General features: G+C 38.3%; 2 protein-coding genes across 8 annotated transcripts in view; both read left to right on the top strand.

Moving 5' to 3' along the window:
- snx25 (sorting nexin 25) overlaps positions 1–8,890 on the top strand; it is a 16,659-nt gene extending 7,769 nt beyond the window's left edge. The window contains exons 5-21 of the mRNA XM_024283382.2: positions 1,390–1,576; positions 1,923–1,993; positions 2,103–2,293; positions 2,374–2,505; positions 2,719–2,868; positions 2,945–3,070; positions 3,184–3,351; positions 4,354–4,485; positions 4,830–4,970; positions 5,088–5,201; positions 6,123–6,200; positions 6,301–6,384; positions 6,460–6,577; positions 6,653–6,719; positions 7,016–7,197; positions 7,894–7,994; positions 8,103–8,890. Of these exons, the coding sequence (XP_024139150.1) occupies positions 1,390–1,576; positions 1,923–1,993; positions 2,103–2,293; positions 2,374–2,505; positions 2,719–2,868; positions 2,945–3,070; positions 3,184–3,351; positions 4,354–4,485; positions 4,830–4,970; positions 5,088–5,201; positions 6,123–6,200; positions 6,301–6,384; positions 6,460–6,577; positions 6,653–6,719; positions 7,016–7,197; positions 7,894–7,994; positions 8,103–8,168 (2,108 nt within the window). The 3' untranslated portion in view covers positions 8,169–8,890. The remainder of the gene's footprint in view (positions 1–1,389; positions 1,577–1,922; positions 1,994–2,102; positions 2,294–2,373; positions 2,506–2,718; positions 2,869–2,944; positions 3,071–3,183; positions 3,352–4,353; positions 4,486–4,829; positions 4,971–5,087; positions 5,202–6,122; positions 6,201–6,300; positions 6,385–6,459; positions 6,578–6,652; positions 6,720–7,015; positions 7,198–7,893; positions 7,995–8,102) is intronic.
- Positions 8,891–9,783: 893 nt separating this feature from the next.
- On the top strand, positions 9,784–23,461 carry LOC112153461 (centrosome and spindle pole-associated protein 1). Of its 7 annotated transcripts, XM_024283696.1 has the most exons (28): positions 9,784–9,868; positions 10,270–10,396; positions 11,788–11,863; positions 11,995–12,092; positions 12,914–13,200; positions 13,303–13,403; positions 13,669–13,765; positions 13,834–13,891; positions 13,974–14,248; positions 14,441–14,559; positions 14,669–14,804; positions 15,467–15,584; positions 15,977–16,015; positions 16,833–16,980; positions 17,070–17,198; positions 17,334–17,446; positions 17,541–17,690; positions 17,775–17,924; positions 18,501–18,614; positions 19,193–19,259; positions 19,358–19,484; positions 20,555–20,691; positions 20,768–20,887; positions 21,023–21,063; positions 21,152–21,212; positions 21,296–21,399; positions 22,773–23,009; positions 23,137–23,461. In XM_024283696.1, the coding sequence occupies exons 2-27, from the start codon at positions 10,292–10,294 to the stop codon at positions 22,965–22,967; spliced, it is 3,165 nt and encodes a 1,054-aa protein (XP_024139464.1). In that variant the 5' UTR covers positions 9,784–9,868; positions 10,270–10,291; the 3' UTR covers positions 22,968–23,009; positions 23,137–23,461. The 7 variants fall into 7 exon arrangements, 6 of the variants coding, with proteins under 6 accessions (XP_024139464.1, XP_024139467.1, XP_024139465.1 ...); XM_024283699.1 differs by having other exon boundaries at positions 12,019–12,092; positions 22,773–23,461; XM_024283697.1 differs by having other exon boundaries at positions 19,196–19,259; positions 22,773–23,461.
- The last annotated feature ends 961 nt before the right edge of the window (positions 23,462–24,422 follow it).

The raw sequence follows: 24,422 nt of genomic DNA, 5'->3' as shown, positions 1-24,422 counted from the left end.
TGAAGGATTTATTTATAAACAGTACTGTCGGAACCATCGACTGTATATGAAAACTGGAGTGAGTTAGTGTTGGAACCATTGACTGTAGATGAATAGTGGAGCGAATGAGTGTGGGAACCATTGACTGTATATAAATACTAGAGCATGTGAGTGTAGGAATCATTGACTGTATATAAATACTGGAGCAAGTGAGTGTAGGAATCATTGACTGTATATAAATACTGGATCAACTGAGTGTAGGAATCATGTACTTCATATGAAAACTGACGTGAGTGAATGCAGGAAGCACTGACTGTAAGAACTGAATCAAATAAGTGTTGGAACCATTGACCGCATACTAATTTTGCAGCGAGTGAGTGTTGGAACCATTGAATGTATTTGAAAACTGGAGCGAGCAAGTGAGTGCAGGAAGAATTGACTGCATTTGAAAACTGGAAGGAATGAGTGAGTGCAGGAAGAATTTACTGTATTTGAAAACTTGAGCAAGTTTGTGTAAAAAGTATTGACTGCATACTAAAACTGGAGCAAGTGAGTGTAGAAAGGATTTACTGTATATGAAAACTGGAGCGAGCAAGTGAGTGTAGGAAGCATTGACTGTATATGAAAAGTGGAGCAAGTGAGTGTAGGAAGCATTGACTGTATATGAAAAGTGGAGTGAGTGAGTGTAGGAAGCATTGACTGTATATGAAAAGTGGAGTGAGTGAGTGTAGGAAGCATTGACTGTATTTGAAAAGTGGAGTCAGTGTTGGAAGTATTGACTCTATGTGATAACTGGACTGGTGTGACCTAACCCATAGAAAATGGCTCACTTCTGGCTCCAATCAAATCAATTCAATTTAGGTGTCATGTTTTTGCGATACGGGTGCCGTCATGTTTGAGTCCGCCTCGCATCCACTCTCACCAATCACAGGAGAGAGTTTATTTTGAAAGTTCACATCCCGACCACTTGAAAACAGGCTCAGGGGAATCTATTAATCAAACGTTTTAAACGTACTACACTTTTATTGAGGCTTCTGATTGGCGGAAAAATGATCATGAAAAGAAAAAGTTAGGATTAGGAAGACCATATTATTGAAAAGGTATCAGCAAGAATGGTAGTAATAGCTGCTTATTTCTCAGTAGAAGTCTGAGATCTTGGCTTCTTGGAGCCAGCTGTTACTTCCTGTACCACCACGGGGAAAGGGTCACTCAGTCCAGTTATAATGTACAGTCAATGTGTGGAACAAATAAGAAGATCCCTCATGCACAAATTCCCTCACTTCCTATCATTAGTTTATACTTATATTATATTTATTCCTATATAACAAGTGATTTAAACCCAAATGATGGGATTCAGGCAGTTTTACCAGATTAACAAGCAGCCGTGTGGTTTCTCCGTGTCTTTGTCAGTGTTGAAGCCTCTGGTGGAGGTGCTCAGCGATCCAGACTCCATAAATAGGATGCTGCTGTCTCAGCTGGAGCAGAGGGAGCAGCAGGCTGAGCAGCAGAAAAAAGCCTACACCTACGCTGCCTCCTATGAAGACTTCATCAAACTGATATCAACTTCTACTGATGTCGATTTCCTCAAACAACTCAGGCATGACAGCAAAGGCGCACACACAAACACACACACTCACACTCGTCATTAAACCCAAACCCACTCTACTGTGTGTATTCAAGATGACAGACGGGTTCACCAGTGATAGTTTTACCATGGAGCAGTTACCATGGAAACAGATGGGGATTTTACCTATACTGAAATAACAGATCCTTATTGGGGCATAGTCCTAATCCTCCAATGTTGTCTTAATGATTATGTTTTATTCTTCTACTAATTAGAAATGTCATATTTTTGTCTTTTTCTCTTCTGCTTATGTATCTAAGAATTTTGGTTTGTTTTTTAATCATTACAGTAAAATATGTCTTTTTTTTCCCCTTGTTAGGTATCAGATAGTGGTGGAAATTATCCACGCCACAACCATCAGCACTCTGCCTCAACTCAAAAAGCAGAAAGGTAAAAAGGCAGAAAATCAGCAAAAACCAGACCAACGTGTCAGTAATACGATGACTGCTGCCTTTACTGTCTCTGGAATTTGAAACTTTCCATCTTCACTCTCTTTCAGAGCGAAAAGGTAAAGAGTCTGCTGCCATGAAGGCAGATCTGCTGAGGGCCAGAGACATGAAACGATATATCAATCAGCTGACTGTTGCTAAGAAACAATGTGAGAAGCGGATCCGGCTGCTTGGTGGACCAAACTATGAAAATAATGAGGATGGAGGAGCCGATGACGGCGATGAGCCTCAAAGTCAAAAGGTGCGACTCGTTTGGTTATAAATCACTAAAACGCATCAAAATAATAAAAGCATTTTTGTTTTTGCTCTTCTCTCGTGCAGATACTCCAGTTTGACGAAATCCTGTGCAATCCGGGTTACAGAGAGCATTTTAGAGTTTACATGGAAAAAGTGGATAAAAGAGCTTTAATCAGCTTCTGGGAACTTGTGGAAACTCTGAAAACTGCCAATAAGGTATTTTTATACACATTTCAGTCTTTATCTACTTTAAAAGTAGAAAAAAGTCGATCATAAACTTTGGATATTTAAACTGATTCATAGGAATCTAAAAATCCCAACAGAAATATTTCTGCTTGTTGAATGAAAAGTGCTCTTCAATTTGTCAAATGATCTTGTAAGATTTCTATAAGAAAAGACGATTAACATTTTTTTATGTTGCTTTGACAGAATGAAGTCCCCCAAATCGTTGGAGAAATCTATCAGAAATTCTTTGTTGAAAACAGGGAAATTCCAGTGGAGAAGATTCTTCTGAAGGAAATTCAGCAAAGCCTTGTGGGAAACCGAGGAACACAGGTCTTTGTTAGACTTCAAGAACAGGTACGTTGAGTTTTTTAATGTATGTCAGAGTTTTGTTTTCATCGATAAACCGTTGCTGATCTCGTATTTCCTGTAGGTGGCTGAGACGATGAGAGAACGCTACTATCCGTCCTTCCTGGTTTCTGACCTCTACGACAAACTGATCAGACGAGACGAGCAGCACTGCCAGTCGCAGTGCAGCCCAGAGGAGAAGGGGGAAGAGGTCGGCTACACACACACAGACAAATACGACTTGTTTATGCACTTACTTATATGTGGAGTCAAATGGTTTGATTCAGTCTTTATATTTGTTGATGAGTACTCTTCTGTGTGCAGTGCCAGGGTCTGGATGCAGGAGAGGAGGATGAGTGTGACGAGGGCACGAAAGGAATCAACGAACAGGCCAGCTATGCTGCCACCAAATTACGCCAACTCTACGACAAGCTGGAGTACAAGCGACAGGCTCTGGGCTCCATTCAAAACGCCCCCAAACCAGACAAAAAGGTACGAGCAGATGTAAAAATAAAATATCAAAAGTTCTTTTTACTTCCAAACTTCTACATTTAGACTTGAGGTCACAATTTGAGCTCAGATTCCAAATAATTCAATTAAATATTCACTTATTTGTCATATTTCTGTTCCAAAACCAGTTTTGTTTGATAGTCCCCAACCTTTAGGTCACAGACCAGTACCGGTCTGTATGTCACTTAGAAAGTGGACTCAAAGACAAAAAAAAATTTCAACTTTTATTATTTGTGTTTGATTTATTTTCTGATTTTTGAGCTATATTTAATTTGTAAAACTATCAGATTCCCTCCACCACATCCTTCTATGACTCACTCTTGATGCAGCTCAAACGTTCGCCCCGGTCACATGTCTTAAATGCATCTGTTACCCTCTCAAAGCAGCTGCTCTGACCAATAAATTGAAATTCCCAAACTAGCAAAGATGTTAGAGAAAATAAGCTGATCCATAAATAATTTGTGCAGTTTAATGTCAAGGAAACACAAGAGAAGACCTCAAGTTGAAAGGATAATATAGATTTAGCACCAGTCTTTCTTGAAATATGCATTTATTGTGAAATGTGGTCCCCGGCTCCATAGTATTATGAGGACACTGCTAATAAAGTCAGATTCAAGATTTTTTTTAATTATATTTAGAAAATACCAGTTTTTGTGTAGGCTGTCATTTAAGTTTTCTTATTTTCTGCTTTCACGATAAAGTTAAGGAGAAATTTAGATCAAACTTTAATGTTTTCTACGCTAAATCTAGCATATAAAGAAAGTTAGTGAAGAAAGTGCAAATAAAATTTGTTTTATTTAATCCTTTGTAAACAAATAAATAAAAAAACTCACAGAGACAGAACTTTAATTAAGATTTTTTTTATTAAAAACTTAAAGAAACTTGTTTTTACCTGACAACTATAAACAAACTGCTTTTATAAGCAGATTGATGGTTTTAAACGCACTTTTCAAGTTTTTCTTGCTTTCTCTTGTGCATTTATAGATTGTCAGCAAGCTAAAGGAGGAAATAGGAGCCATGGAGAAGGAGCACAGCGAACTCCAGCAGCATATCACCAGAACGGACTGGTGGTGTGAGAACCTGGGCCACTGGAGGGCCACCATCACATCTGCTGAGGTCACAATATTTTTCAGAAGTTTGTGGTTTCTATCCTGGTGTTAGTTTACTTAAATCATACGAACCGGAGACCCAAAAATCCTTTAAGTGACACTAGTGCGATCACATGAGTGCAAGATAATCGCTCACAATGCATGTAGGAAAAAATAAATGTATTTCCTGAAGAAGCCGTTAAATAGTTCCTGCTTGGTTGTTAATGTTACTGCCGAAAAAAATTCTTCTGTCAATCAATTTTCGTGGTGAGTTGATCTCGTGGTCTCGTTTTGTTCACATGGATTCGTTCAGTGATATATGGAGTAATCCAGACTCGCTGATCTGTCTCTCTTTTTCATTATATTGTTTAGGCTGCAGAAGAAGGCGGTGAAACTGTTGCTTGTTACAGCGTGTGTGTGAGTCTGACGGAGGGGGAGGAAACGCAGAACAGTCGATGGAGCGTTCAGCGGAAGCTCTCAGAATTCCAGATTCTGCACCGGAAGCTTACTGAGGTAAAAACCATCTCTAAATCAAAGTTTGGTCTACTCTCTACAAAACGCTTAACAAATGATTTTAAAACCCGAGAGTAACTTCTGTCAACATGTTGACTCCTTTTCACTCATTTCCAGTGTTTCCCTTCACTGAAGAAGCTCCAGGTACCATCACTGAGCAAACTTCCCTTCAAGTCCATTGACCAGAAGTTCCTGGAAAAGAGTAAAACACAGCTCAATGCCTTTCTACAGGTGCACAGCAAACATAAACCTAAAAGCTTACAAAGAATGTTTATGCACTTTTTTAATGAGCATGCTGGAAGGTCGTAGTGATCACTTAAACATGTAAAGGTAACAAAGGGGAAGTAGGTGGGATGCAGCCATGAAGTGTAGATCATCTCCAAATCCTGCACAAGGAGCAACAATCATAAATATCTGCTGTGATATCCTGAAGGATCTGAATGGTATCCCTTGAGGTGGTGCTCCCCTTAAGATGTTGCCACCACTACAACCCAACCAAAACTTCTGCAGCACCCACATGGGTCAACCTCTCATGTGGGTGCATGTGACGAAGGCTTAAGCATCCAATCCAACGAAAATTGTGTTTTTGATGTTTTTAACATTCACTTGTAGTATTTTTGTCATGATGGAGGACATAATTTAAGGTTAAAACTGTGTTTATGGGTGTTTCTTTCTTCAAATTGTGATTAATCAGGTGCAGACAAAAAGCAGCTTTTTGTAAAAGTTTGGGTTTGTGACGCAGCAACTACCACGGCAGGCCGAAGTCTCCATTCTGAAGCATCCGCTTGCAGACGAATAGATCCATTAATGTCTTTGTTTTCCTCGTTTTAGCTGCCATGTGGCTCATAACTGTATGGCTGCATTGTTCCGATATTGCTCGCCATTTTTTTTGCCACGCTAATGCTAGCGTGAGCTTGTGGGGTGCTAAAGCTAGTGGGAGAGAGTATATGAAAAGGAATGCTGGGAAATTAGCAAGGCTATCTTGTTAATTGATTATTAACAGAAATTAACATAAATACCTATAGAAAATGTAATAAATATGTATCTTTTTTGATTTTGGCTAAAAACTTTTTAAAAACATTTGAAGTGGGACATTAAGGAGGAGGAGAGCCTAAATCATCATTCAGACCTTTGTCCATGCATTTGTTGTAGCGTCTGCTGACAGATGATCGATTGTGCCAGTCTGAGGTGCTCTACGCGTTTCTCAGCCCATCTCCAGAGCATCTCAAGGTAGCTCATTTCCCACTCTTTATATTATTATTATTATTTTTAAACATTAGATTTGTGATTCTGCGGGAGAGTACTAATGTGCTGTTGAATGTTTTTAAAGGTGATGTCCATTCAGAAGAAATCCTCCTTCTCCCTGGCCTCTTTTCTGGAGAGATTGCCTGGAGATTTCTTCTCCCATACTGAGGTAGAGACTCGGACTCGGCTGCCACCTTTGAGAGTCGTCTTGCTTTCACGTTTACCTCACACTCACCGTTTACAGGAGGACGTTGATGAAGACAGCGATCTGTCAGACTACGGAGATGAAACGGACGGGAGGAAAAATGCCTTGGCTGAGCCTTGCTTTATGCTAATAGGGGAGATTTTTGAACTCAGAGGAAGTGAGTAGTTTTCTTTCAAAAAATAGAATTTAGATGATCAAATCCTGTTTCTTACCGCTCTGTTTTCCCTCTTAGTGTTCAAGTGGGTAAGGAAGACTCTAATTGCACTAGTCCAAGTAACCTTTGGACGAACTATTAACAAGTAAGTGTCAAAGTTTCACTTATGTCTAGAACTTAAATATACTAAAACATGTAAAGTGACTTTTTATCATTTAAATTAACTGAATATATATTTATTTTGTAGCTCACAATAAATCAGATTACTGTCTTAGTGAGTTTCTGGATGATCATTTTAGCTGGAGTTACTGCAGAAAAGACGGTGTTTATAGTTTAGTTGTATTCTGAAGCATGCTGCAAAGTGATCATTTTCACTGTTTTAGTAACGATAAAGTTCTGATGCCAGCATTGACCCGTTTCTTTTTCATGCTTGTTTCTTAGACAGATCCGAGACACTGTAAACTGGATCTTCTGCGAGCAGATGCTGGTGTGCTACATCAGTGTGTTCAGGGACACCTTCTGGCCAGATGGGAAATTGGCCCCACACGTGAAGAGTCGAACGGATTCTGAGCGTCACGAGACCAAGGAGAGGGCCCAACAGAAGCTGCTCGACAATATTCCAGGTGGAAACGCATGCAGACACGTCTCCGCTTACACACTCTCACCTTGTTTTTATCATGCTGCAAAGAAACGACTTGGAAGAAGAATTAAAGGGTGAAAAGTGCTGTTTTTAGGGATTAGGTGGAGCTAATGTTTAACTGTGCTTTGCTAACCCATTGAGTCTGATAATGTTAAATATTTTGAGCCGATATAAGGATTTTTTTTTTTTATGTTGCTCTGTAGATAACTGAAGGAAAAACTGCCATTTTATATTAAATACTCCATTTATAATAATGTAGACACATAAACATCTTAATAAAACTGTCTTAAAGAATAAACACAATAGATAGTCACGTATGTCTCATATGATCAGGAATAACAGATTTAAAATTAAAAAAACAAATTTTAATTACTTCAGTTTTTAAGTCTTTGGTACTCCATATAGGGATTAAGTGGGTTTAGAAGATGCATTTATGGATGTTTTTTTTATACTGTTTAGCACACACATATGAAACAAGTCCAAACAACAGTTTGGTAAATTTGTGTTATTGTTTATCTAAAAGTGTTTATGAGGACACACAGCAGCTTCTCCTTTTCTTGGAATTTTACAGCAAAACAGCTGTTTTTTGTGTGGTTGTGCTTCTATTTTACTTTTGTTTTGTCTCTTTAAAATGTGAAAAATGTTTTTTGTATTAAACTTTTCTTTTCTTTTTCATTAGATGCACTAGCAAACCTCGTCGGCCAGCAGAATGCCCGCTATGGAATCATCAAGATCTTCAATGCTCTGCAGGAAGCAAATGCCAACAAGCATCTTCTCTATGTAAGAAAAGGGGCCTCTGTTTCATGAAGCCAAAAAAATATACAATAAAAAAAGTACAAATATATAAATGCTGAAGAAAATGTAGTTATTTTTGTCTTTGTTTTGTAGGTGTTGATGGAAATGCTACTCAAGGAACTATGTCCTGAACTCAGAGCAGAGGTGGACAATATGTGACCATGCACAGAAAATGAACCCTCACAAGAATCTGACCACTCTGAGGTTCCACCACATCATTTTCCTGGCCTTTCCATTCCTGATCAATCACACACTGCCGGACCAGTCAGGGGATGAAGCTTCTGACGGACAGCTACTCGTTTGGCCAGCTTTAAAGCGCACACTCTCAGTTAATAGAAGCGTGTTATGAAGTGATTACAGGCTGAGCCATCAGGAGGATTATTTGAGGGGTAGAAATCTTAAAGGATAAAAGAAAAAAAAAAACAGATGTGGTTTTCTTCGGGGAAGCTGTTTAACTTCACATTTTCACAAAGAACAAATTGTATTTTTGACTTTGAGTAATTTACATGTTTAATTTTATTTTTCCCTCCAATTGCACTAAATATCCTGATAAATTCTGGAGCAAAATTAAAAATGGTCTAATTGAAGAAAGTAATGACAAATTAATTCAGATGAATTGCTTCAGAGTTAGTTTCCGAGGCAGGTGGTCTGCAGATGAACCCGCTCAAAGATTGGAGATCTCCAAAGATTCAGACCTCTGAACCTTCCTACACACAACCTGAGCAACATTTGTGTTTCTGTGATTCTTGTCGAAGCTTATAATTGTGCAATATAATTTTGTGTAAAAGTCATTGTGATTTTATTTATAATTGATAGATTTTATTTTTACCAATTTGTTTAGAGAGCATTTATATGAGCAATAAATCACAAAGTTAATGTAACGTTTGTGTTTCTGGATTTTTGTATGTTCTGCCCTTTACAACCTTCCAGGGGCTGCTGCTGAGAAATATTCCTACAGCATGATGCTGCCACCACCGTGCTTCATAGTAGGAATGGTGTATTTTTGATAATCTGCAAAGTTTGGTTTCCATCTTGTCTGATGGCCAAAAACTAAATTTTAGTTTTATCTGGCCCAAACATCCTCCACTTGATCACACTAATATGAACCATTTAAACTAATATGATGATACGGGTCAGCCTTCCATTTACATATGACTTTTTTCAGTCTTAATTTAAGGTGCATTTAACTAGAATTGAATCCATAGGGTCTGGAATTTAGTATTCAAGGGGCATTCTGACTGTCGGGTTTGCCATTGTATTTTATTATTTCAAAATAACATTTGAAGTTTCAAATAACTAGAAAAAATGTTTTTGGATATTATGTGTTAAAATATTTTGGATTTTTTTGTTTTGTTTTTACAGTTCACTGAATCTGATTGACCATAATTACACTTTTTATGCTGCATATTTTGTGTTAACATAGTTTAAGATGAAGTGAATGGTATAGTTTATGCACGTGCATTTGGTCAAAGGGTGCGACAACAATTTATATAAAACAGTTTACAATATGGTCCTACTTGCATGATTCAGGCGTCACTCAAATATTTTTTATTTGCATAAGCTCATAACCGATGGGAATAACGTTCAATATTAGCACATAAAGGATAAAGTAACAAGGATCAGACAAAATGGCTAAATGCGTGTAGATTACTTGAAGCTTTAAAATATAATGTAAAAGCTTAAAATACGATACATATAAAGTATAAATAAAATGAAGTAAGATAAACTATAATAAAAGTGTCAATTGTTTGGCATTTTAATTTGACAGTTACAAACCGGAACTGGTTTCATGTGACGTCACATTAAGCTGGCGGACTGATCTGCGCTAACATTTCTTAAACTAAATATCCCATTAAATGGTAAGTTTGCTTCGTTTATTGTATAGAGTGAGATCACGTGCCATTAACAACGCGTGAATTCATTTTATAAACACTTACATGACCTATTCTAGGTATTTCTTTGGCTTAACTGAGTTTGTTTCGAGGGGGCTACTTTTGATTCCTTAATTAAGCTAACAAGTTAGCTTAAACTTCTACTCTGTAAATGGAGATGAACCGCGATATTTGCGTAGCATTTGCACTATTAAAAACGCTTTATTGTTCAATTAATTTAATGAAGAGGGAGAATGAGTTATGTCGGAGGAGGTGACGCTTTTCTTTTCCGTTGCCTGACAACGAACAATTAAAGAGACAGTAGCCTTATCTCGCGTTTTGTGCTGCACGCGCTAAAATGCACAGAAATGTCATTTGGTGCTTTTCAGTTAGAACCTGTCGCTTCGTTAAATGGAGCTGGACGACGAGCTGGAGAACTTCATCAGAGAACGAAAGGCGCGGGTGGTTCAAGATAAGGCCAGCCTGGAGCAGGACCCTCCTTACTTAGAAATTAAGGTGGGAATGACTGACTAATGCAGGCACACACTCACTAAAAGAGGCGGTCAGGCTGGTTTCTCATTCAATTAAACTCTTAGTAGGAGCCACAAAGTCTGTTTTTCCCCTCTAGAAAAATTCAACAGCCCAGTGCATTTATTCTATTTTATGATATATATATATATACTTTATTTCCTAATACATAAAAACAACATTCTTCAATGTTTCTTCTGTTCAATGTAATTCTAAAGTGGAGCCCTGTACTTATTGGTATGTTACAGATTAGCATCATATGGCATAAATGGGTTAATATAATGTTACCAATGGTATACAAATATAATTACAAAGTTTGTGTTACTCTTATAAGAGCATCTTGGATATAAAATTATAAATCTGATGAACACAATTTAAATCCATGCTATTGTTATTTTATTTTCTCCAGCCAGAGAGCTGCAGTGGAGGAGTCAAAGAGCCCATGTGGCTCCAGAGCTTCAGGTTACAGACATCTGGAATAGTGGATCAAAAAAGATCCAATTTCTGAATTATTTTATGCATCAGTTGAAAATTACAATATTTGGAATGCTTTAAATACTACTGTATGGGTAGTTCTGTCACTTATTTATAGAAAATATATGTGTTTTAGTAATATTTACAATCCTAAATAGTTTGCACTGAAATAAAACTTATCTACAAATTTAATTAGATCTGTGTTGTACCAAAAACAGCTCAGTCAGGTAGAGGAGCCACAAATTAAGTAAAAATCGTGTTGTTTCTTTTTAAAATTACACAAACAACAAATAGTTGTGTAAATAAAGACTTTATAAATGTCTAAAAGTAACTTTTAACAACACTATTCAAGTCCTAAATAACAGTATGAATATAAAACCTTGTGCATGGACTAAATTTGTGGAATTAGACAGAGGTGAAAATGACTATGTTAATCATAGTGTGCTGATTCAGTTTAAAAAAATATTGAACTGTCTTACTTTGGTTCATTCAGTTTACTTATAATTTGGTTCAAACTTTAATTTTTGGTTCACAGTTTTGTTTTGATCCAATATATGATGAGTGTGTTATAAGACAACAACAAAAACCTAAAATTTCTGAAAAATTATTTTTAAAATTCGCTAATAATAAAAAAAACCTTTCAGTTGGCTCACACTAAGCCTGGTATAATGGAATAAAGCAATAAATAATAAATCCTTCTTAGATTTTGCACAATTATTTGACAGTTTCAGCGTAAACATACTGTTATGTTGCAGAGATGCAACAACTCACTTTCCCCACGATTCGGTTTAATGGTTTGGTTTTCAGTCGAGAAATGTCAAAGCCACGATCAGTTTTAGGGAAAGTATCAAAGGCATTGCACAACTATTTATAATTTAAAACTTTTCTTTGTTTCTCTTGAACAGACAAAACCTCACAAAGCTTATAGTGGGTCTGCAGTGAAGGAGAATATCCCACCCAAATCTACAACTCAGGGAAAAGGTTTCTATCGTGACTTAATTTACCTTCTTGCATTAGAAGGGTTCTAAAATGATGTATTAATGCTTTATTTTGAATATAGTAAATAATTCTTTCAGCCTTGGTGTGTTTAAACGATTCCTGTGTTTTATCAGATGAGAGTGTGGGTCTGCCTTTAGGTGTGGAGTATGAGAAGAAGAAACACAGGCTGCAACGTGAGCTCCGGATGGACTACAGGCGCTACATGGCTCAGGTGAAAGTCACTCAGGGTTTTCTTTTAAGGAGGCCATTAATATCTTAGACTTTACCAAGTGTCCAGTAACAGGTGGGACTGGATTCTAACTATACTTTTAAGACCCACTCTGACCTGGTGGTCTTTTAATCAAGATTATGGTGTTTTTAGCCAGAATTTTTTTTTCTCGGGCATATTTTTGTAGAGCTGCAGTAGTTCCTTTGAAGTTGTGGGTGGGGCTGTTTGGCATAGAGTAACCCCGCCCCCTTTCTCTTCTATGTTGATGAGAGCTCTTTGTTTAGGTGGAGCAAGGAGCAACAAATACAATCTTTTTCCAAACATTTTTTCGTCTGCTCCTAAGTCACAACCACTGCATAAAGAAATATTCTCTATATATGTCCTCCATCATCAGAAAAATGCTACAAAAACACATTACAAACATCCAAAGTTCAATTTTCATCGCAGAGGGTCTTTAAGCTTATTATCATTTTCCCCATGTTGACACATATATAATTTTTCTTTTGAGTTTAATTCTGATAAATGAACAAAATCTACTTTTTTCAACTGAAAAATTTGAGCTGTATTTTTTTTTTTGCACTATATAACTCAAAAAAATTTTAACGTCTTGGCTATCACAGCCTAGAAATATCATGTGACCATAAATTTTTTAATCATTGGATAATTCTGCTGAAAAAGTAGAAAAAAGATCACAGTAATTTACAACAATAGGAATGAGAAAACATATATTTATAATCTCTTGACATTCATGGTTCTTTATAGTTCAGTTAAAAACCAAAAAAAAAAGAAAGCATCATGATTTTCTTTTTTCCTTTTCTTGGCAGAATGCACTCGAAGACTCAGCAAGTATTTTCCCCAAACGTCATTCCCGGCTGCAGAGGGATGCAGCCACTATGACGGAGGACAGCAGGTTCAGGGAGTCTGAAGATGATGAGGGCTTTTCATCAGTGCTTTCAAGGCACCAAAACCGTCGAGGAAGACCGATAACTCTGGAGGAAGACGAGGAGGAGGTGGAGCTCTTTCAAGATGAGCTTCCAGAAGGCAGAAGGCGCCGGGAAATAGCCAATGAACAAATGGACGAGAAGAGCCAGACCATTAGAATTAATATCAGGTAAATATCTGTGTATATATATACATATATATATATTTAATTTTTTTTGCTAATTTGCTTGCCCATATGTCTTTTGTTCCATTCTTTTTATTTCTTTTTTAGGGAAAAGAGGGAGAATCGAGGAGACCTGAGGAGAGATGGAAGGAGAATAAGAGCACTGAGCAAAAACGAAAATGCAGATTTTGCCACTGGTCTTATAATCGGTAAAAATACAAATTTAATTACTATAAATGAGGTTTTGAAAGCATTTTAACTTTTTCTTTATGAATTTTAGGCCTCAAAAGGAAGGATCAAACATCAGTAGTTGCAACACTAATTGAAACCATTGTTTTTAGTTTTATTTTGAAAATTTTAAAGCATTTAGTTGCTTTTAGGAACATATTTTGACCTCACAAGTCTTCAGCAGAATATCAGAAAAGCTGGAAGTTGTGTTTCTTTTTGCTTTTTCTTTGAATTCAATATTTTTAGGAGCTGGCGATACAGACGAGGCTTTGCAGAGGAGGAAGGAGCGCTACAGGCAGGAGCTGCAGGAGCAGATAGCTGAACAGCACCGCAACAAGAAGAAGTACATCCTCAGACATTTGTACCACAAATAACAGTATTATTTTTGATTTAAAACTGTCCTTGTTGCAGGGAAAAAGAGCTGGAGCTGAAAGTAGCTGCAACAGGAGCGAATGACCCTGAAAAACAGGTGAGATGGGTGCACTGACACACCTCCGTCAGTGTGATCATAATTGAACCATAACACAATGTTTGCATGACGTTTATTCTAGCCGGACCGAATCAAGCAGTTTGGACTGAGCAGGAGAAGAGCTCCTCAGGATTCGGAGGCGACAGGAGATCTCAGATCGTTATCTAGACTGCTATCGAGTAACGAAAAGGACACCAGTAGGGAGAGAGACATTTCTTTTCCTCCTGAGCAGTCGCATGCTGCCTTCCAGTCCCCTCTGCTGGAGTATAGCTCCGCCCTCGGCTTGGGGGAAGGCGGGCTTTCCCCTTGCGGTCAGCCTGCTGCCCCTTTCTTGCCAAGCTCCATGGATATTCCTCGGTATTCCCTTCATCTTTTATTTATGTTCTGGAGTGTCTCACTGGTATAGATTAGGAAAGCAATTGTTCTAGATACTTTTTTATGAGCAGTGTCTGTGTAGTTCAAATGTTTCTCATGTTGTGATGCAGGAAGCCTCTATGTGAGGTGAAAAGTCACCGTCTAATTTAGAAAATGTGGGTTTCTGTGTTTCAGGAATCCTTTGTTTGTTCCTCATCCTCCTCCATCTCTGAGTGGAGTTTACAGAAACCCATACATAGAACCTTATCAGTTCTGTGGCACCAGGAACCAGCCTGACCCAAACATGGCCTATTGTAAGTGTTTTTCACATAACATGGAGAAACAGTTTGCCATTATCACTTCTTGAAAATGTATAGCAATTATTAATTTCTAACAAAATGTGGATTTTCCTCCTTTTCCCAGATGGTCATCCTTCTGCTCCCAGTGCTGCATTTCCTGTGTCCTGTTGGAATGTACCACCAGGAACGGCTGCACCCAACCAGTCCAGCAACCACAGCCCTCACACTGAACCTCCAATGACGGGAGTGCCTCATATTAGGTTTGTCTGCAACCGTAACTGAAGTTTTATCGACCTTTGTCGGAGGAGGCCGCCGTCTTGAATTTTACAAAAAAAAAATTATGATCACTACATCTAAATCTCCAAGAGATTTTGATCTAACTTAACATTTCCAGCATAATTGGGATGCTACTTGGATAAAACAGTTAATTTTAAAGTTTGTACATTTTGTTTGTATGAAAAGTTCCAGAAAGTGTCTTTCCTTTGTTGTTTGCATATTTTTTACCAGAATATTGTGAATGAATCCCTGGCTCAAGCTGAATAAAACAATATGATATACAATACAATTACAATAGGAATGTGGGCGTGGTTAACAAAAAACCTGCGTTACCAAGGAAATCCAAAAATGTACTTTTACCAATACTTCTAAAAATGACGACAACCGGTTTGTTACCCCCTGGCGACCAGAAAAAAAGGGTTGCTATGGAGATGAAACCAACAGAACAGTAAAAAAATGTGTATTTTCCTAAATTTGTCATTTGAAGCTCTGACTAGGGTGGTGGCAGAGTCAAAAAGGGGTAATGGGGGTTGTGGTGGGGGCAGGTAACACCTAGAGCACCACTTGGAGCTTTCATTTTTTATTCTTTTCTTGGTTTGACATCAGAACAGAACATAATCTTTTCAACATTGTGGTTCTTCCACAGGTCCAGCAGGCCCACCAACGAGACCACGGCTGATTTACCAGCTGGGAGCTTCCCGTTAGTAAGACCCAGATCAACGAAGGGGAGGACACTGAACTACGGAGAGGCTCTCAAACAACAGGTAGTCCTTCATAGGCAATTTAGCATTACTTAATTTATTAGCTTATTAGCAAAACAAAGCAAAACCGACAATGTTTAAAATAAAATCAAAGATTTAAGTGTTACAAATAGCTATAAAATACAATTTAAGGGTTTTAGAAAAAGTTTTTGAGCTCTTTGATTGAATTATCTTTTTGACAGCAAGTTTTTTGCACTATTTGTAATGATGGGAGTTTTTGGGAACAATTAATATTCAAACACTTATTTAAAGCATATCCAGACATGCAGACTTTATCTAAGGCTTACAGGGGAACGTAATCACATGAGGAACATCACGCTCATCCTGGTTTGAGCGGTGTCACCTCGACATTAAATCTAGAAAAAGTTGCATCAGAGTGTGTGGTGTGTTGGCAGGGAGCTTCCAGCAGAGGGAGCATCGATCTTTACAGCAAGGTAAAACCTCTGTAGCCTCCAGGATGGTAGTTTGATATCCTTAGTTTCCAGAGGCCTTCCTTAGAATGCAAATAGAACTTTTTCCAATGATTTTATTACCCTAGTTTGACCCCAGTTCTATCCCACTAGAGATGCCCCTTTTGTGTACATATTACAAAAGCCTCCCCTTTTAAAAACAATGCAGCAAAAAAGAAAATAATTTTTTTTTTAGCTTTTATTTTGGAATTTTAGCTAGACTTAATTTAATGCTTCACATCCAATAAGGAGCTAAAGTCTCCTATTTAACACATAACCATTGTCTTTTTTTGATACTTTGATAAGCAAATTTGATGACAGTTTTGCTGAAAATTGCATAGTTTTTCCACTCAGAAAACCTTTTTTTTGTAATCCAGAAAGAACTGAAGATCACTTTAAGTTTTGTGTGAATAAATAAAGATACATTAACCAGGATAACCTACAATTATCAATTTTACTGCTTTTCTAAAAAGGTGTTTCTTTTACATTAAAATGTAATGTATTTGTGTGTGTAATTCTTTCCAATTTTATAGCATTTTGATTCTTTTATGAGCCAAAATCATCGTTATTTAACGGGATTGGTAACAGTTAACCCAAATTGCTGAAAAACCTTGAAAAATGACCTTCATACAGCTTCAGGAGCACTTAAATCGGATAGTTGAACCCTGTAGAAATAATTCTTAAAAATATGAATAATTGTACTTTTTTTTTGTTTTTCAAATCAATAAATACTTAAAAATGCCCTGGTTCTGTGGTGGAGCGATGCAAGAAAAATATCAGAATAATGTGTTCTGCATTTTAGATTCAAGAGCAACAGCAGAGGAAGCGTGTAGAGCAGGAAGAGAATGAGCGCTACGAGGCCCAGCTGGAAGTGGAAATGAGGACCCACCAGCCCTGGGGCAAAGGTGGAGGAGGAGCTCCACTCAGGGACAGCTCTGGCAATCTCATCGGTGGGTTTTTATTTATTTTTTTATCTTTTACAGTCTCTTTTTCTCAGTTTTGCAGAATTTTACTATTTCTTTCTCCTCTACTGGTCCAGCTGATCTCAATCAAATGCACAAGCTGAATGAGGAGGCTTACATCAACCCAGAGCAGTGGCAGAGGAGAGCTACTGCTGCCAGGATGGCCCACGGACCCGAGCCGTCTGATCCCAACGAGAGAGTCTCTGGTACTGTGAGCCTCAAACACAGCGTGATAGGAAGCTTTGGCCTGAGATTATGTGGAGTTTGAAAATGCAGCTTTATCAAAGTTTTCTTTTACTAGACTCCTGTGTTTCTGATTTTCAGTTAATCTTCTCTCATAGGTTTCACCAACATCCAAACCCCACAGTTTGCTAGAGGCAACATTTTTCCCAACCAGCCCACCGAGCAGCAACTCAAGGAGCAGGACCAGTACAAAGCCTTCCTCAAGCAGCAGGTATCTGCTTGGTGTTTACTCAAACTCTGCTTGGACCTCGCTGTTCCACATTTTTCTGCTAAACAGGAAAATGATTCTTTCAAACTGTTGGCAGATCGAGGAGAAAATGCGTCAAAAAGCAGAGGAGCGGGAACGCATCCGACTGGAGGAGGAGAAAGAGGAGAAGAGGCTGGCAGAGCAGAGGGCGCGCATCCAGAGAGAGTTCGAGGAAGAGCAGGAGAAGAAGAAACGAAAGGAAATGGAGGTGAAGCAGCAAAAATGTAAGTTCTAAAAGTCAAATGGGATCCACCAAGTTTCATAATGCCTTCTCTTCTGCTTCCATCCTCAGCAAAAGGCCAAAAACGAAGAGCTGATTCAGTTGGCCGAGCAGAGGAAGAGGGAGGCTGAGCAGAAACGAAGGGAGATGGAGGAGAAGGAGAATGCAGCTCTGAGGAGGCAGTATGAGAGGGAGCGGGAGAGGCAGGCGCGAGAGGAGGAGGTCAGTTCAAGGAGTCCCCTCGAACCATAATCTCATCTGGATTACATCCCTTCTTGGTCTTAATTAAGGTGTCAAAGCGTTAAAATGGTAGAATATTTTTCTTACTCTATAGCTTCATTTTGGTTGAAGATTTTTCTTTACTTCAACTCAAACCAGGGTTTTTTCTTAAATCTTTCAACAGTTGAATGAATGTAGAGGTGAATGTGTTTTTGATGCCTGTGGACATTTAAATTCTAGTCAGCTGAATACATTTTGGAGACACCAGAGTCAGGTAATCAATAGAAAGCAGTGGTGGATCTGAAGATCTCCACGTCTTATGTCCTAAATACAAATTTAAAATCCCACTGAATGCCACGAGACCATTGTTAAAAACAACATTTTTCAAGAATTAGCCAGTGGTTTCTCTCTGTTTCAGCAAGTCGACTGCTTTTAAAGGATGATGGTTAAATCTGAAACAACAGCTGAGTTTTTTGTTTTAAAAAAAAAAGCAGATTTTCTTTGCTGTAGGTTAGAAGGAAGAATGCTCCTGAGAAGAAACACCTGTGTGCTCTAAAGTTGAAGGCTGTGTGTCTTCAGGTCCACAGAGAGCCTTTGCCTCCAATTCCAGCCCTGCAGAGGAAACAAGGGCAGCACCAGCACACCCCCAGACCCCCCACACATGACAGCCAGCACTCCAGAGCCCCCTTAACGGTAAGTCTGTGTGATATCTCGAGCAGTGGGACGGTTGATGCAGGTGGCAGAGGAAAAAAAGATGACATACATTTTTTTTTATTTATGTGTTTTTTGATTTATTGTAACTTTTCAACCGTTAACAGGATAATACCAGTAGATTCTGAAGGAGAAAAGCGGCTGCAGTATGTTAAAGATTTTGTGTTTAAATGTCACTGACGACGCCTCAGGTGTTAAAGGGTTAAAAAAAAAAACTCATTCTTGAAGCATGCCAAGTCGCTGACCGTTTTTTTTGGTTTTAAAAGTTGGACAAGAAAGATTTATTTTTGCTTCCACTTTGACAGTTATGGGTTAAGGGAAAATCTACATCACGTTTTAATGGAAATCTAGTGTTTAAATAAAGTTTAAAGCAGCTGCAGGTATTTTAGAGGATGAAAATAAACTTAAAGTTAACAATAAAAAATGAAGTACCCCTGCTTCAGGCTTGTACAGGCTGCTCTGTGACAATATCTGACATTAAACCGACGTTGGACCTCTGATCTAGAGTTTCTGGAAAGACTTCATGTAAGGTGGGGACGTTTGTTTTAATGTTTTTTCAGCAGGGCTCTCAGTCTGGTCTCCAGTCGCCTCCAGTTCCTGCTTGTCGGAACCAGCTCAGAGCTGCAGGTAATGTTTGTGTGCAGCTTTTTTTCCTCTCTATTCATGTCAGAAGTTTAATTTGTAATAACTTATTATCAAGGTGAAAATAATGTATTTTTCTGCAGGAGCCTACAAAGATGTGTTCAGCGAGTTGTCAGCTTTGCGGCAGCAGCTTCGCAGCGAGCAGAAGAGACTAGAGTGTCGTCTGCAGCAGGACGACTGGGAGGAGCTGGACTCTCCCATGAGCATCAGGTCAGATTATTGACGGTTTAGGAGAACTTCCAGCCCCAACAAAACCACCTTTTCAAAATACGGACTGCCATGTTGGAGCCAGATGTTGTTAGCAAATAGTGATTGGTCCGAACCAAGTCATTTTCTGATTCTGAGTCACGCCGATGGCAGGCAGCTACGCCCTACGTCCCGCTACGCTCTCTGGGTTTTGAATAGGACTTGGCGCTGCTTTCTATAGCCGTGTTGGAACCAGAGTCTGTCCTGAAGGTCTCCAAGGGAGCGGATAATTCTGGAAAACGTAAAAAGTGATGAGTGTTCTCAAAATGCATTTTTTTATCTTAATTATCGGGGCAAATCAGTTTAACCCTAGAGCACTATCGCCGGGTGATTTTCACCTGAGCAAAATTATTAACATTGTGTTAAATTTGTTGCTTTTTTTTGAGTGTCATGGGTCCCTGGGTAAGGTCTCACATGTCTCAGGAATGAGTGGACCAAAGGCCGAGTGCACAGTATCGTTATTTATTTTTTGGGGAAATTTTTCTTCTCAAATTCCTACTTTTTCAGTCCTCCTATGCTTTTTTCCCCACTTTGTTTCATAAAGCACAGTTTGAAATAAAAGTAAACTACTCTAATTTATCATGTGTTGTCATATATTGATCTACTTTTTATGAGAATTCCTTTTTAATAGGTATTTTATATCTGGTAAAAAATGACCCACCAAAAGTGATGGAGTAACTTTTTATAGCGAAAGTCTTCTAGAGTTAAGAAAGTGGCAAAAAATTAAAGTTTTTACTAGATAATATTCACGGTCTAAGTTCAAAGTGGCTGATAATAAAACTCAGCATCCTAGTGCTTTGCTTTAAAAGCTCTAGTCTTGTTTAAAAACAGCCTCCATGGGTGTTCAAAATGCTGAGATGTCGATCTTATCACACACTGTGTTTTCTTTGTTCAAAAATGGACAAAATGTAAAAGATAACGACTTATTTTGCACCCTGCTTGGTTAAATTTCATATTGAAATAAAAATAAGATTAAATTAATGAAGGTAAAGGAGAAATCCCAGCTAAAGGGAGAGATTTTTGCTTTTTTCCAGGTCTCAGGAGCGTCCTGCAGTAGACGTGTTTGACATGGCAAGACTGCGACTGCAGGCTCCAGTTCGAAGGCCGAGCTCCAGAAGCGTGGATCCCAGAAACCTGCGGAACCATGAATCCTATCGGCTCAAACATGCAGGTTGTACACAACCTCACAGGCACTGAACTGCTGGTCATGTTCAACTCTCTGATCTGTTTGTGAATTTGCCAAACAGATGGAGAGTCAAGGCTTGGGTTTTGTAAAGAGGCTAAATTAGAGGAGACCAACCAGAGGATCAGGGACTACGGAGACTCCTATCACCACTTCAGTGACCAAAGATCCACAGTGCTTGATGGTAGGACTTGTATAAGTCTATTTCCTCAACATTTACTCAGCATCAGAAAGGTTGTCATTCATTTTTATTAAGACTTTTTTGATAAATGGTAGAAATGTTTAGCAAAGAACCTAAAATATATCAATTATGTTGCAGATTATTTAGACCTCTCTCCGCCTCATCAAACTAATCACCTGGTAAGACATGTTTCCTTCCCAAGTCGACACAAATCAACGGTTTTGTCTGCAGTTTTTCTGCACTTTTAAATGTTTTTTTGTTGTTTAGAGAGGTGACAGCAGAGGATCTGAAAGAGACTCACAGCTGCGGTCAGAAATCACATTTATCGGTGAGGTTCTGAAACAATCTAGTAACTTGATGGATTTGTGGAGATCTTTGTCTCATTTGTATTTGTTTGTTTGTTGTGTTGAGACTCCTTAGATGACGCCACTCCAGTACCGCACACTCCAAAGCTTGACGAGGTCCATCAGTTGTCGGCCAGAGAGAGGAGGAGGCTGTCCAAACAGCACGCACAGGTACCCGACATGATACTCATTCCTCCTTTGAATAATTCAGTGTCAGTGATTGAAATAACAAAAAAACACAATAAAAATTGTGTTTTAATATGTTCTTGTGACATTTTTCTTATGATAGAGGTCATTAAAACAATTAAGATGAAAATTGCACTTCTTCTTTATTCAGATTGTTGTTGTGAATCAAATAAAAATAATCACACACAAAAAATCTGAATTTAACCAAGAATGTTTCTATGCTTCCACACAGTGCTAAGGAGTTTATAATGGCTTGAAGTTTCTCAATCAAAGCAAATCTAGATTAGGATTACAAGAATTTTACGTCACAGCTACTCAAAAAACATTTTAGGGACAATATGTGGCTAATCTTGTTTTGTAAACACCAAACAAAGAAAAAAAGTATAAAGTTTGGAACAGACTTTATGTTTTTTTTTTTTCTACAACTCACACTTGTTTTCATAAACACAGATAACCAAGAACGTTAAGATCAAATTTAACCAGATATAAATGAAACCAGAATTAATATTACCTTTATTATTATTGTATACACAACAAAGTTGTGATTATATGAATGGAAGGAAGTTAGAAAAATAAATCCAAATGCAAACAAGTTATTTACATCTGTAGAATAAATTTGAAATACATGAATTTATAAAAAACAAAAAAAATCTAAATTTTCAAATGCAAAGTCCAACCTGATTTGCTAAGCTTTATTGATAAACTTGACTAAAAATCCAAAGCAAACGTGTTTGATACGGCTTTACTGAAAGGAATAGGGTTGAATTAAAGCAGTTTTTTTTTAAATAATTGTTTCTAATAAACCAAAGTGATTATCAGGGTCCATTCTGAAATGGAGTCCTCACCAGCTGCTCCTGTTAAAGGGAAATTCCTATCAACACAGCAACAATCCTGTCGTTCCTCTTGTGTAACATTGTTGGTCTTTCTCTGCAGTTAAACCTCCAAACTTTTTAAAAATGTTGTCAGTCTTTCAGAAAGATTTTTTTCTTGCAAAAAGGTTGAGGTTCTACCTGCCAAAATGAAATGAATATTTATAAATATCTGTTCATATTTGATTATTTTTTGGCAGGATTAATGATGGATGTCCAGCAGTGTTTGCATGGCTGTCATTAGTTCACTGTGGTGCCCTTGAGCAAGGTCCTTGGTACAGATTTCTGTTGCTGTGCGCCTGATATTGCACTGACCTTATTTAATAGATAATGTAAAGAGAAGGTTTCTTAGAATTGAAAGAGGATATACTCTGTTATTTACTGACTGTGAGCTGATTTGATAAAAGCATCGGACTTGTGCTCAGAAAAGGCATTTACTTAATTGCCATTTGTTTTTTTTTTTTTGTGAATTTTTCTTGGAACCTGCAGGAACGAGCCGTCTCCAGCCAGCTCAGCGGCCGGCGTAATGACGGCTCTTCTCACTCAGGCTACAGGCCACAGCGGGAAGCAGAGGAAGGTGGCGAGTGGAGGATCCGGAACACGGCAGGGCGTCTGACAGCCATTAGTCGCCGTGGAAACGCTGATGGTCCAACTTCCAATTCAGCAGGACTGAATATTCAGTAATGTTCAGCCCTGGACTGGAAACATCCGTTGTTTCTCAAAATGGTACCTGTTTTTGGATGAAAAGGAGCTTTTTATTCTTTCTTCACAGAGTTTGCTAATCTGTAAGATTTTATTCAGCAACTGTGTGCAGTTAAAATGTGTTTGTTCTTGTCGGTCTGTCCTTCTGCAGGAGGACGGCTCCTCATCAGAGCTCAGTAGAAACTCAGATCTCCATTTGAGGCCTTCAGCAGACGCGCTGAAACGTCTTGGCCTCTGAGGAGAGACTGGTTTGCTAAAAAGTCTCTGTTCTGCTTCCCACAGTCACAAGAATAATGACAAGTCAGTTCTTTACAAATAACAGGGTGGTTTTTGTTTTTGAAGGATAGTATGAATGTCTGTACTTTCTGTTTATATAAATATAAACCTCCAAATCTTGTCCCATAGTGGGAACTATTACTAGATTTTAACTTTATTACTGATTTAAATTATGTTTTAATAAATTCTATATTTTATTATGTTGTTTCATTTCCTTGTTATTCAGATATTCTTGTGGCTCCACAAAGACAAAGACCGTATATTTTCCAATAGTAGCCCCAGCATTTATTCCAAAAATTTGGCCCAGCGTTTACCAGAGATGGGAGTTTATTGCAGACCGGCGTTTATTCCATGACGGAGAGAATGGTGATGGCTAATGGGTTCATTTTGTGGTGAATCTCGGTCACAAAATGTAGACAACACCACCAAATAAACAGTTCCGGAACATTTCTGTATTTATTGAAATCATGAGAATGTAGGATAATACCTTAAGCAGGAAAAAGCAGGGAACGGAACAGAGAAGCGGTTTCCATCTCAACCCTCTCGCCATTAACGCCATAGGCGCTGGCCTGCACCAGTCTGACTATCACAGCCTGAACACAAGGAAATGCAAGGAGCCCAGAACCCATAACTGGTACATGAGATTGGATAAAACCAATAAAAAACAGTACCGTCGTCTGAGTCAGAAATGTTTGCTTCGTTATTTGCCATTTCTTCTTTATCTTCCTCTTCCAATTTCTTCTAATTCCTTGCTCTCTTTCTTTGCTTTTCCTCCAGACAATCCTTTGCTAGCTGTTGATCCTTCTTCTGAAGCCATCTTCTCCATATCAAGTAGTACAGTGGTCCCATCGCGTTTCGTCTTTCGCAGTCTTGCAGCTTTATGAATTTCTTTGGTGGATTTTATTTTTTAACTCACCGCTTTTTGCGTCCTGATTGGTTAATGACCTTGTCAGTCAATCTCGCCTGTACAGAATGTGTTCAGTTTGACAAATTTACATTCGTGATCAGATTTTTTTTTTTCGATAGTCCTAGACTTGTTTTCTGTTAAAAGTTGAACTTCAAAAGTTTAAACGGCAGAAAAGTGTGAAAATGTTCATGTCTGAGAAAAGTGCATACAGTGTGTAGTGAGTGTTTTACAGCCTTAAAATATCTAGTATTATT

Source organism: Oryzias melastigma, linkage group LG10, assembly GCF_002922805.2.
Source record: "Oryzias melastigma strain HK-1 linkage group LG10, ASM292280v2, whole genome shotgun sequence".
NCBI lineage: Eukaryota > Metazoa > Chordata > Actinopteri > Beloniformes > Adrianichthyidae > Oryzias > Oryzias melastigma.
This window is presented reverse-complemented; position numbering and strand designations above follow the sequence as displayed.

Bases quoted from the DNA above. Each gene is read 5' to 3' on its own strand.
- LOC112153461 (XM_024283696.1), top strand. From the start codon at position 10,292: ATGGAGCTGGACGACGAGCTGGAGAACTTCATCAGAGAACGAAAGGCG. The intron at 17,447-17,540 runs GTATCTGCTTGG...AACTGTTGGCAG, and splicing joins AAGCCTTCCTCAAGCAGCAG to ATCGAGGAGAAAATGCGTCA. The intron at 20,888-21,022 runs GTAGGACTTGTA...ATTATGTTGCAG, and splicing joins AAGATCCACAGTGCTTGATG to ATTATTTAGACCTCTCTCCG.